Here is a 13,247-nt window from a genome sequence, read left to right as displayed (position 1 = left end):
AATAATTCCTCCTTCATTTTAGGGTGTAAATCTTGAGAAAAGATGAGAGGATGTTGCGGGTGTATCAGTTATGTCCTAGGGAAGAGACTTGCGTAGACAATTCTCATTTAGCAACAGGAAAATTCTGGAATAACGATACATGACGTAGATCGGCTAGGGGCAGCCTTGGCATTTATAATGTTCCAAATGGCATTACTTTTATAATCTTCTTGTTTCCTTTTGTGATTTCATAATCTTATTTTTGCCGTGTGTCTTAAAGTCACACTCCTGTCTGGACACGATAAAACTTTTTAACTGAAAGCAAGATTTTTTTTAAGGTTTTATTTATTCATGAGAGACAGAGAGAGAGAGGCAGAGGGAGAAGCAGACTCCCCACTCAGCAGGGAGCCAGATGTGGAACTCGATCCCAGGACTCCAGGATCATGACCTGAACCAAAGGCAGTTGCTTAACTCACTGAGCCACCCAGGCGCCCTGTGAAAGCGAGATTTTAAACCACACTTTGCACTAAACATAGTTTAAGTGAAGAATTTCCATGTGGGGAGGATTCTCATCCTGACTGATTGCCTTTCATCAAATATATAGACAAGAGGTGCGCCTGGATGGCTCAGTCGGTTAAGCGTCCGACTTTTGATTTCAGCTCAGGTCGTGATCTCAGGGTTGTTGTATCGAGCCCCGCGTTGGGCTTTGCGCGGAGCATGGAGTCTGCTTAAGGTTCTCTCTTTCCCTCTTCCTGTGCCTCTCCCCCCTTCAAAAAAAAAAAAAAAGATAAAGACAAGAGATGAAAACCACAAGGAAAAGTGGTTTCTGAAGTAAAAGATTTGTTTGTGAGGCAAACTCTCACCAGACTGCATTGGGGTGGCACAGAGACGCTGAGACTCTGATGGAGGTTTCCTTGTGGTCCTCCCTCCCATCCCCCTCGTCTGCGGAACTCAGGTCTTTGGCTGCCGCCTGCCGGCTCGTGATCACTTTCTGATTAGGATCGATGTCACCCAGGCTCTGCCTGAGAGGAAGAAGTCCTGTCTCCCATCACCCTTCCACAGAGCCCTTACCAACAAAGCTTGTAGTAGGATAGAGGAAGTGGGTGAATTTACTTGCAAAAATCTTTTAGTACAATGTCTGGCATGAAACAGAGCCTTACAAATTTTGGCTGAATGATAACATGAGTGAATGGTTGAGACTTGGTGGAGAGAACCAGCCTGCACAGGTGCAGTGTCCACACATGCTTGCAGTGTGTATGCTTCTGCTATCCTCCACAGGTCTAGGTGGGTCAGGGCCCCGTTTTCACCATCTCATGGCTCCTTCCACTTTTCCCTTCATAGTGTTTACCACGTTTGCTTGGTGAATTTTCTGTGTCATTATTTGCGGGCAGCATCTCTCCCCCATTAGATAGTAATTTCCATGAGGATGTCTGCCTCGTTTGCCACTGAATGCATTGCCTGTGTTCAGCATGGCTCTTGGCACAGAGTATTAGCTGTACTCAGTACTCGGTAAATACGGGCTCAGTGGATAGTTAGGCTTAAAAATATGGGCTCATAAATGGGCTCAACAAATAGGGACTCAGAAAAATGGGTTCAGCAAACATTTGAACAGATGAGCAAACATCTGCCAATATAGTGACTACTTTTCGAGTTCTTCACAGCCTTTCTTAAGTAACTGCAAATTTTTCTCGCTAACATATCATGCATCCTTCAGTGGCAGGGACGCTCTTAAACAAGGTAGTCGCAGAGCAGTTCATCGTCTAGGAGATCACTCCTGTGCTCTTGTTTATGGTTGGAGCTTGCTTAGAAGGCCAACATGCTAGACTCATTTTTACCCCTTCCTTATATATAGTTCAGAGTCTCTGGTCTCCAGGTGAGTGGAGTTTTTGGTGTATTGGGGCAACCAAAGGAAATGTATTCATTTACTTACATTTTCTAATAATGACGTTTGAGTAATATGTCTATTAGCGTTTCCATAATTGAGATGGTGGGAGGAGGCTTGTCTCTGAAGAGGTCGACAGTTCTGTGAGTTTCATCAGCCTGCTTCACTCATTTTCTCTTCAATTGTTTTACAGTTTCTGGTAGCCTTTTCGAGATGGCTAAATTTAAATTTGCTACAACGTTTTAAGCAGTCTCTTCCTCTCAACGTGGCTTGGCAATTATTTCTGAGGGAAATGATTAAAAGCGCAGCCTTTCATCAGGGGGAGAACAGAACAGCATGTGGAGCTCAGACAAGGGGTGCTTTCTTAAGAAGATTCACGTAATCGTGCGAGAGCGGTCGAGTTTCTGAAGATTGTGTGAAGATGGCAGAGTCCATCATTTCTGAAGATGTAGGAAGTGAGTCACAGTGATGCTGTGCCCTAAACAGGATCACATTCTGTGCTTTAACATTCGGCCAGGGTGCCACTTACTTTTCAAAAAGGGCCATTCATTTAAAAGCGAGTTAGCATCCTTCTTCAATAATCCAAATTAGTTTAACACACTTCAGTGACATTATTTGGGCATTTTTCACAATTATTAAAGATAACTCACTTTTCTCTGTAGACTGTAGGTCAAAAGCAAATTAAATCAATGGATTTTCTCCCTTCACGCTCTCAGATGAGTCAGAAAGTATTGGTCAAATGCGCACATGGCCTTTCCGTTAAGCTTCAAAACCCAAACAACCAGCTGAGAAGACATTTGGCCAATCTGATTATTTTCTCTATACTAATTGGTTTTCCTTCTTCATTGAATTGAATGAATTGCCTGGTTGTTTTGTCACTGTGGGGACCCAGCTTAATCCACTTAGAGTGAGGTGCAGCGCTTGGTAAGCCGGGGGGCTATAGAAACGTTTATCATCATTATGATCTTTTGGTGATTTTTCATGGGGGGAGGAATGAAAATATAGCTTGAATCCATCCATTTTCTCTGTTTCGATGTCCACGGCCTTTGCTAACCATCCCATCTGGCTGCTGGATTGCCCTGGTCCCGACAGCAGCCGTGTATGCATCTTGAGAAGATGGGGACCCCCTGCTGGAAACAGTGGTTTCTTCACAGTGAATGTGGAATAAAATCTAAGCCCCTTTCCACAGCTACCTGCACCCTACAAGATTGGAGCCCCTGCGGGCATCCCCACCTTCATTGTGACTTCTGCACCCCTGCCCACCACTCTTCCTCCATGATGACCTCCCACTGGTTCCTCAACCCCCAGGCTCCTTCCCACCTCAGGGTCTCTGCATCTGTTCTCCCTTTACCCGGAATGGCCTTCCTGGCTGGTTCTTTCTTGCCCTGAAAGTTTCATTTCAGACATTGCTTTTTTAGAGAGGCCTTCCTCAATCATGGGCAGCAGTCACCCACCTACCACTCCCTGACATGTGCCCCACATTGAACATGACTCTCTGTAAGAGCCCCTGTTTACAGTGACAGGAACGTGCTCCCCTCCCTGTTTACCGTCAGTCTCTGTCATAGGCCCCTATTGCTATTTACTGTCTGAGACAGCCCCACCCTGTGCTCATTTCCTTCATGACCCCTGGCACAACTGGAAATGATCTTATCAGTTGACTGGTCTTCGTTTCTCTTCCCCACTGAAGCAGAGGCTCTCGAGGGCTGGGGCACCTCCGTTGTCTTCTCCAGTGCTTTGGGGGGAGAGCAGCATGGCGCCTGCTTCACTGAACTGGCCCAAGTCATGTTTGTTGAGCAAATGAATGGAATACCAAAAGCCTGGTTCTGTGTCGATACGCGGGTGCTCAAGTGAAAATTGTATTAAAGGAAAAATGACTACTTCCTTTCCCAAACCGTTGCACTTTCCTATAGATTTTCAGAGTTGATTTGCTCAGGATTAATGCACTTGCTAATCTAGTAACCTACCCCTCGAGATATAAGAAGTAGGTCTGTGCTTTCCAGGCAGAAGATTGGAGGACTCCTCGCACAGAAGCCTCCCAGTCCTTGCCGAAGACCCAGAGAGTTATTTCAGGGCTTCCCACTTAAACACGGCAAGCAGATAACCCTGCAGGGTGCCCCCAGTTGACAAAGTGCACATGAAAGAGGTCCCAGTCCATTGCGTAGTTTCTGTTTGCCAAACGTGGGCGGATATTTAAGATTGCTGGATACCTCAGGACAGTCTTTTAATATGAAAGGGAAAGATGAATACAAGTGAGAACAAAAGGAACTTGGAAGAAAGACCATGTAGGGAGAGGCAAACTTCAGCAAGAAAAACAGTGGCCACAAATCATTATTAATATTGCCAGAGATGCAATGGAAGATATTGGAGCCATGAAGGAACAACAGGGTGCTCTAAAGAAGGAAATAGTCGTAGGCTCTTAGAAATTAAAAACATGGTAGCAGAAATAGGGAATTATGAGTTGGTACAGAAAATCCTAAAAGTAAAATAAAAAGACAAGTAGGAGATAGGAGAGAAAGGACAAGAAAAAGAGGATTAGACAAGGAAACCCAATAACTTACCTAGAGAGTTCTGGAAAGAGAAAAAAGATAAAGCAGGAGAATAAATATCAAAGAAAACAGCACCATGTTTTCCCAAAACTGAAGGACATGATTCAGATTAGATTGAAAGGGCACATTGAATGCCCAGACAATGAATGAAAATAGACCCAGGACCATGGAGACACTGAACAAAGAAGAGTCTAGGAGTTTCCAGAGAGACAAAACACAAAAAGGTTTTGCCCAAAGCATCATGAATCATAAATCATGTTGGCTCCAGACTTCTTAACAACTAGAACTCAACAGAGCCGTGTCTTTGGTTCTGAAAGCGAATGAATTCTAATTCAGAATGTTATACCCCAACAAGTGGCGGACTGAAGTCCAAACAATTATATTTCACGCACCCTTTCTCATGAAGCCGCAGGAAGCTTTGCATTAGGAAAGCAAGGAAACAAGTGGGGGTCTCCAGGAAACAAGGAGGTGAGAATAGCCACAGTGGGGTGAAGGGGACCAGGGGGCACAGCCACACCGTGGGCCCAGGGAGCAGCACGCCACTGAGGGCAGGTCAGAGAATTTGAAGAGAGATCTTTCTAAGGAAAAGAAAGAAAACCTCAGACAACTGAGAAGGAGGTGGGAGGATGGTTTTAGTACTAGGTCTGTGGACAACCAAGCCAAATTTAAAAACGAGGGGGTTGTTAACTCCAGGGAAAACCGTGTTGGCCAGAAAGACCATGTAGTCACGGCACATTACGTGGTCAGGAGTAAGAGACGTGGTCCTGAACACATAGACACTGAATATTCTCCTAAACAAAGTTATGACATCATAGCTGCATAACCGTTGAGAGGAGACAGGGTGGGAAGCATGCATACATGGTGCGTGGTGGTGGGGGGTGAAGGTTTTTGGTCCAGGGGTGCTGGAGAAAGAGGTGAACGCTCCTCTCCCCTCATGAGAAGTCACACGCTCTCCTCCACCTGAAAAAAAAAAATCAAGAAGTGATGCTATAAGCATGTTATTAAAAGGGAAGGAGATAAATATCAAAAGAATCCAAAGCGGGAAAAGACGAGTGGGTGGGCAAGCGTTGCTCTTTTTCTTAATAAGTAGAAAGCTTCGACTTTTTGAAATCTGTGCGTATGTAACTTTAATCAACATGAAAGCAAATTTGAAGGGGGTCTAATGCTTTTCTCTGGTGGCACAGCCGTTCTAGAACTTTTTCTGATCTCATCTCATGATGTAATCCATCCTCTCTACAATTCCATGGTGCTTCTGACCTGAATCCCAGGCACTATGATAAAAGGAGAGTGAGTGCAGTGAGGTGGGAGGGGAGGCCGCTGCCTCCTTGAGGGGGCACTGCTGTTCGGTGGATGCTGTCAAGGTCCCGTCTTTGTCGCCCCCTCCCAGCCCAGATCACAAGAATAACCACCACCAAAACCAACCCGGCTTCCTGCTGCCCGGTGCTCTAATGGAGACAAAACCTCATTTCCATAGGGACGGAAATTTCCATCCTCCACCCTGGTTGCATGGCCAGAGAATCCATGCCAACCTGAAATGAACTAACCTGGTCTAAAGGTGGCCAGGAAGATGGCTCTGATGAAAAGCATCCATGAAAAAAATATGTAATTTAGGGATTTTTCTGCCTTGGGAAATGGTTTTACTATTTCTTAGTGGAATTGGAGACATTTTATTGGACTGTGTGAAGTGGCTCAAGGTAAGCGGCATTCCCCTGCACATTGTGGGAGATGCGGGTTAATGAATCCCGAGCTGTGGAGGAAGACAAAGTCCTAGGGAACCCCCATTTGCTGATACTATCACTTTGGGTGTGTGTAAGTGTGCCTCCCCGTTTTAGGTCTGAATCTGCAAGAGGAGCCATCTCGTGCCTCTTCAGAATCTCCTGTTGGTTGTGGGCACAGAGAGAAGGGGGAGGAGGATGGCTCCAGACAAACCTCGGGAAGCTTCTCTCCCAGCACAAGTTCAAGGGCCGGCAGTGGAATAGACCAAGTTACCATGAAGGTGAGACCACAGTTCTGAGCCGTCTCTGTCCATGGGATGTCTAGATTCATGGCTCTCCTTTGCTTGTTGTTGGCGTCCCGGGTGGCAGAACTCACACCACCACCCAGCACACAAAGTCCAGTAGGTGCACAGACACCTCCAGACATCGTGCACTGAAAGAATGGGATGGTCACTGAAAGTCCTCAATACGCTTTTACTTCGTACCTGAGTAGGACAGAGATGCGGCCGTGCTGCAGGGACCACGGTGACATGACGTCACTGGGGGGGGGGGGCGTGGGTCGAACAGCACAAAAATGCTGATCCAGACCACGCTTCAAAAGCTGCTCCTCTGGAGAAACTGAAGTTCGAGGCACTAGAAAGTAGCGTGTCTTCCTCACGAGCGGTGGTAACTTACCATTGGAGGCTCAGAACTGGGGGGGGGGGGGGTCATTGAGTAATCTGGTTTTTCACAAAGCCAGATAAAAACATGTAGCAATCTCAGCAACCTATTTATTTTATTTTATTTTATTTTGATGTAAAGTTCGATGATTCATTAGTTGCGCATAACACCCAGTGCAGCATGCAATACGTGCCCTCCTTACTACCCATCACCAGCCTATCCCAATCCCCCACCCCCCTCCCCTCTGAAGCCCTCAGTTTGTTTCTCAGAGTCCATAGTCTCTCATGCTTCATTCCCCCTTCTGATTATCATATGGTTTCTCTCATCTATGGAACATAAGAACTAGGAAGATCGGTAGAAGAAAGGAATAAAGGGGGGGGGGTAATCAGCAACCTATTTTGTGTCGACAAGGAGTTTTCCTCGAGTTAATGCACCAGTTAGTTATTAATGGAAGCTGGTTGAGGGCATCCTGTTGAAGTTCACTCTTGGTAAAGAATTGTTAAGAACTCAAGACCTAGTTTCATTGAGGACCATGTTTCTGACCACAAGTTGTTTTTTGTTTTTTTGTTTTTGTACCAATTAACCTTTTATCCCCCATTTGTTTTCCTTGGCACTTTCTTGTAGGCGGTTTCTCCAGCTGCTGGTGGGCATGGTGACCACTGCCCTCAGAACACTGCTGCCGGGTCAGGCCTGTCTGAGCACTCCGACTCCTGCGTGGCTGTGGCTGTGGCTGATGACAGCCTTCTGTCTCGAGGCAGACGTCTAGGCCCAGGATTGCTGGAAACCCAGCCACTGCCCTCCCAGGAGCAAGGCTCAGTACATCCGACACCATACATTTTCTCAGATGCTCAGGAGCCTTCTGCCTTTGAGTCCAAAGACACTTCTCCCCGCCGGGATGTTGCCCCTTCTGTGGCTGCCATTTGTGCTCCGCGGGAGAGAGCAGGTCACACAACCCTGGGAATTCACAGTGCGGAGCCACAAGACCACAGACCTGCAGGGGAGGCTCTGACACAAAGCTCCCCAGACAGAAAAGCTAGAGCAGAGGGCAGGTCACCACCAGTCCTGCCAGGGAGACCTTCATCCGGGCAAAGAATTTCAGGTTTGGTTCTGTGGGGGTCAACTGGAAAAACTCATCTTGAAATTCCAGCATCAGGACCAGGCTCAGCTGGTTCATACCAAGAGGAAGGGGAACACAAGACATTTTTTCCTACTGGGGGACACTACGGGGGTGGGGAGATGGTAGTCCCCTACCCTCCTTCAGGAAATGACAGTAGGAAATGTCAAGGCTCTGGATTAACTGCTCTGAAGGATCGTGTGGTTCCTTCTAACCCCGGGCAGCCCAGAGAGTCCCCTGAAGCCCCTTCAAAAACTGTCAAGAGGAGGGGTCTGGAAGGACTGAGAAAGCAGACTCGAGTGGAGGTCAGTGACACCAGCAGTGACGATGAAGACCGTTTAGTGATAGAGATGTGAAGCTTCCAATGCCTGTGGTCAGAGACCAAGTGCTGTTAGGCTGGTTGAACAGCAGAACTCTCTTTTACCAAGCACCTACATCTGAGGAAAGCCATCTGGGGATCTTTCCAAGGCATCCCCAGCCAACTCCAGCCCCTAATCCCCAGAAGCCCTTGCAGTATACCAGGTGCCAGGCAGGGCAAAGGTAGCAACAGAGCCCAGTCTAAGAATGCTTGGCGCACAATGACTGCACTCGCCTCCCAGCCACGTCCTCTGCATCAGCCCCCATGGCCTCATCCCATAAGATGACATTAACCAGGACAGCCACCACCGGCATACTTATGTGCAAGGGAACCCATAGAGTCAAGTCGACCAACTTCCTCCATCAGTAAGCTGAGGGTTTGCTTCAAAGGTGGTAAGCACGCGTGGGTAATTGGGGTAGCTTGTAGAGGAAATGGGGTATGAATGGGGCATCAAGATACATCAGTTCATTCTGGAAACAAAATCCAGATTCATTAAAAACTACAGTTTGGTTAGAAAAACTTGAGTCCTTAGTGGAAGTTGTAAATACACTTCAAAATGCCTATGATCTAGTAAAATGCTGATTATCTTTAAATGTTACACCAGTGGTCAATGCTTACGTATGATCCAGTGACACAAGCATGTACTGCTCTTGGGCCCAGTGCCTTTTCTGTTGAGACCTCTGAAACCCTCAGTTTTTTTAGCTCTTGCAAAGGAACGCTGTGTTAAAAGTTAATAGAACAGTCTCTGTAATGAGTCATTTTTCGAGGGGGAAAAATTCGCTTATTTTTCTCTGATTCTTTCTGTCATATTGTGCTCTGAGCAATTTCAATTAGAGGGTTACATTTTAGTAATCTCTACAGCTTAAATTGATGCCTGCTCATCGTGACGGGAGCCTTTTAGATTTCCTCCAGAAGCTTCAAGGATACAAAACTAATTGGAGTTTTGACGCTGTTTTACATCTCAGTAATTTTATTTTGGGGGCTTGGTGTTACTTTGCTGTCAAATTAAATCAGCCTCTGTATTGTGCAAGTCAGAACAGTACAGATAAAATTCCCCCGTATTCCAAGCCAGTGCGCCCCTGTGCAGAAGAAAATAGCTGATCGACGTCAGCCAGCTCAGTGAGCAAAGCCTCAGATTTACTGGGTCCTTCTCCTTCTCCTTAAATGGGAGAGGAAAGACTTAGAGATTTACACTGCTGCATTTCAATAAAATTTTATACTTGCTTTTGGTATGATTTTGTACAATTTGAAATTTATAGCCAAGCTCTTTTGGCTTAGCTTTTGTTGTGATGATGCTCATATGACATCTTGTACCTTCAGAAGCAGCAGCAATGCACAGCATCTCACACCCGTGAACACACTAACGCGTCCTTGCCTGGGACTAAAGGTGGGCAAGTTTCAAGTATCATCATGTGAGTTTTCCAATTTTGGAGTTATTCATAGGAAACTTCAATGCAAGACCAGCTTCCCCTGGTGACTTAGCATATATGAGATGCGCTCATAAATATTCAAGTGATTTCAAGCCCAGCCAAGTAAAACATAAGAAGGGAGGTAAAAGGATGCTAGGTATTCACTTTGTGTACTTTCTTTTTCATTGTGTACCTTTTAAACCAAACAAAAGTGATGTGGTGGTTATCTACCTTTGAATGACCCATGCCCTTGTAATGAGAGAGGAGGTCTAGGAAAGTGGCTGAGTCTTGGAGAGAGATTGAAGGCCTGACTGTGTCTTTACTGAGCTGGGAAATCTTGGGTAAGACACCTATCCTCCACACCTCAGTTTCTCCAGATGAGAATCAGAGTTGGACCAGATGAGCTGGATGCGTCTCCAGGCTCTAATCCTTGTCAGGTGAGCTCCCTCTCCTTTACTTGTGGAGGTTTGGGGGCTCCGAGGTGGTCCCATGGGGAGGGACCTCCCACACAAGACATTTCAGGGGGGACCATGAAGAACTGAAGCATCAACACCTTCAGCCAAGTATTGCCATGAAGAACGTGAGCTCAGAGACGCTCCATATGATTTTTTTCCTCGGAGTTGCAGATTTGGGGTACAGTCATCCAGTTTATACACTTGGCTCATAATTCAAAAATTGAAAGTGAAACCAGAACACTGCCTTGTGAGGGGAAGACATTGGCTGTGGGCTGGATTGACTACTTTGGGGACACACTGGTTAGGAGAAGAAAACTATCTTCCAGATACTTCTTCCCTGGTGGCTGCTAAGCTGTCAGCAGGATCACTGATCTAAATCTGTAAGTCACAGCTCCAAATAGCACTGACCTCCAGATGGTGGTGGGAGCTCTGTCCTTTTAAGAGCCACCATTGCTGGCTGCCACATCCCATCCTGGATCCAATATGGTGGAACATTGATTCCATCTCTTTGACTTCCTGTGTCTCTCACCAAGGCGAGCAGGTTGCCAAGCCATCCTGTCAGTTGGTCATTTAGCAATGGATGGCAGTGTTTACAAGGGTACCTTACTTTATATCAGCATGAATTTGTAAAAAGCTATATTCCAATGGATTTAAAAAAAAACAAAAAAATATGTTGAGTGACTCTAGGGGAGTTGGCTATTGGAAATCATCCTAAGGTATAATTTTTTTTTATGAAGAATCCTTTTATAAAGCAACAAATACTCTCTGATTTTATAAATCTTAATTTTCCGGTGGGGCTTCTTAAAGAGAAATGCAGTCCTAGGGCTACATTTATCAACAATCTAGAACCCAATTTGGGTTATTGAAAATAAAATTTCAGTATTATCAATTGAAAATTGCTACAGTTTTTACTCTTCAGGTGTGCACTGTGTCATGGTTAAGGAAAAACAAATTCATTTCAGAACAAGGCAAACTACAGTTTATAGATCAGGGACTCCTCCCTCTCCCTAGGGCTGTAAATTTTATTGTACCTTCAGGTAAGGGTCTTAACCAATGGTGCTCAGCCTCTTCCGCTCCAAGGACACTGGCATAGACTAAAGTCAAGTGCACTTTGAATTCTTTGCTGTTCTGTCAGGGCAAGGTATGCAAGTGCCCTGGCCCGTAATGCTCAAGGCTCACCACCTGGTTTATCTCTCCAGCTGTACCTACACCTGGCCAGACATCTCTTGTTAAAGATGCGTGGAGGAAAGAGGTTTCACCTTCCCCCTTGGCAATCTGTACTGTTAAATGACTTTTGAAGTCACATGGTGTTTAACAGACAACCTGGATCCTCTTTGTTGTAAGGCATGATGAAGGACAACTCATCCCTTCTGTTATGTATAACCTTGGAGATTCTGGATGAAGCCACTATCCCTTTGATTCACAACCCGAGAGAGCCTATGGTTCATTTGCCGAGAGATTAAAAAAAGATGGGTGAAGGTGCCTCTGGATTCTAATCAAACCCTGCCAGCAGCATGATGGGTAACTGAGGGCAAGTTACACTTTCTCTTCCTAAAATTCCTCTTCTAAGGCTCAGATGGGAAGGGTAGCCTTGCAAGAATGCATTGCGACCACAGTTCTTGGCATGAAAGATGAACGAGTTGCAGCCTTATGCCAAAAAGTATTTCCTTGCATTTACATTCATTACTTAGAATGATCACATTATTCATTTTTTCCCTAGCATAGAAATTTGCATTTTGCACAAAATTTGCCTGGTGCAGCAGATTTTTATAGTTATGGAAACTGTCATCATTATTGGAATGTGCTGCTGCTCAACTCCCCAGACATAATTTAATATGGTGAGGAGAAAATGGTCTGCCCGACTCCATGGTGATCAGGTTTCTACAACTGCAGCAAACAGAACGCGTGTGTTTTTCCTCACTTCCGTTGTGATTTCCAGAGTTCTCTTTGGCTTTTGAAACACTACATTTCTTGATATTTAAGCACAGTTTTATGTCTTTATCTTTCAGAACTCAGTAAATAGAGGTGTCAGGACCCAGAAAAGCTTGTGCGCTAGATTTGCACCTGTACAGTTTTCTTCACCCATGCTTTGTTCTTATGCGGGCACATGTATAATTTGATGTGAAGAAGTCTAGGAACATTTGAGCATATAGCTTCACCATTGGAAGAAAAGGAGCCAGGAAAAGTAGTCTGTCTCTGTCACTTGGAGCCCTAGAGGATGACTCAACATCTCCTATATGCAGTCAACTGTTCAGAACTTACTACTCTCTTGATTGTTCATAATCAGGAAAGCTATTGGCCTCTCGGTTGTTTGTTGAAATTTATCTCCTTCTTTATATGGTTAAATTATTTTGTTTTGATAAAAATAAAATTGAAAAGAAAAATGTCTTGTGTGATTTGTTAACATTTTAATTGAAACTATCACAGGTAGTATCCTGTATGAATAATATCTGATTATTCCCACGTAGTTAACCAGACATCCAGTCCGCCATATTGGTATCCCATTCCACTCAACAAAAGGATTGGGTAATGGCAAATTACCACATTTTCTTGTGCGGTTTCCATTTCCCACGTGTCTCATTTGTCATTGTCTGCCATATTTTAGACTTCTTAACTTAAAAACGTGTTTTTAAATTCTTAAATGTAGCTGAGTTTTGAAGCCACACGAGGGCACTATCCACAGTGCAATAATCCAAAACTTTTCCCCTCAGAATTGATGTTTCTTGGATATTTAATATTATTCATGAACAGAAAAAACATTCTTAATTCAAAACAATGCTTCCTTATGAAGATAGTTCATGTATTCTTCACAAGAATAAGTAGAGTTCTTTTACATACCAATACAATCTAGTCTTCTACACCGATACCTCTGGAAGGCACTTGAAGTCAATGGAGACACAATGCATTGGGAGAAAAAGTACGAATGGAAATACGGAAGGCACAGATATACTTATTGATGGATCTGAGTTTTTTGTTTTTTTGTTTTTTTTTGCTAACTAGTCAAACTCTACTAGTAATAACCCATTATTTCCAAACTTCAGTCATTTGAGAATCATCTTAATGCTTTTTGCCATGTGTCCACATGTGGGTATATTATTTACTTAATACTTCTGTTTAACTCATCTTGTT

The 13,247-nt window shown here is 44.6% G+C and overlaps 1 protein-coding gene across 1 annotated transcript in view; it reads left to right on the top strand.

Annotated features, from left to right (window-relative positions):
- The window catches only part of ZNF831 (zinc finger protein 831), a 94,323-nt gene extending 81,875 nt beyond the window's left edge, over positions 1-12,448 (top strand). The window contains exons 6-7 of the mRNA XM_026503829.4: positions 6,240-6,403; positions 7,407-12,448. Coding sequence (XP_026359614.2) covers positions 6,240-6,403; positions 7,407-8,252 — 1,010 coding nt within the window. The 3' untranslated portion in view covers positions 8,253-12,448. The remainder of the gene's footprint in view (positions 1-6,239; positions 6,404-7,406) is intronic.
- The last annotated feature ends 799 nt before the right edge of the window (positions 12,449-13,247 follow it).

This window comes from Ursus arctos, unplaced genomic scaffold (assembly GCF_023065955.2).
Source record: "Ursus arctos isolate Adak ecotype North America unplaced genomic scaffold, UrsArc2.0 scaffold_16, whole genome shotgun sequence".
NCBI lineage: Eukaryota > Metazoa > Chordata > Mammalia > Carnivora > Ursidae > Ursus > Ursus arctos.
Note: the sequence above shows the minus strand (reverse complement) of the source record. Positions and strands in the feature narration are given on the sequence as shown.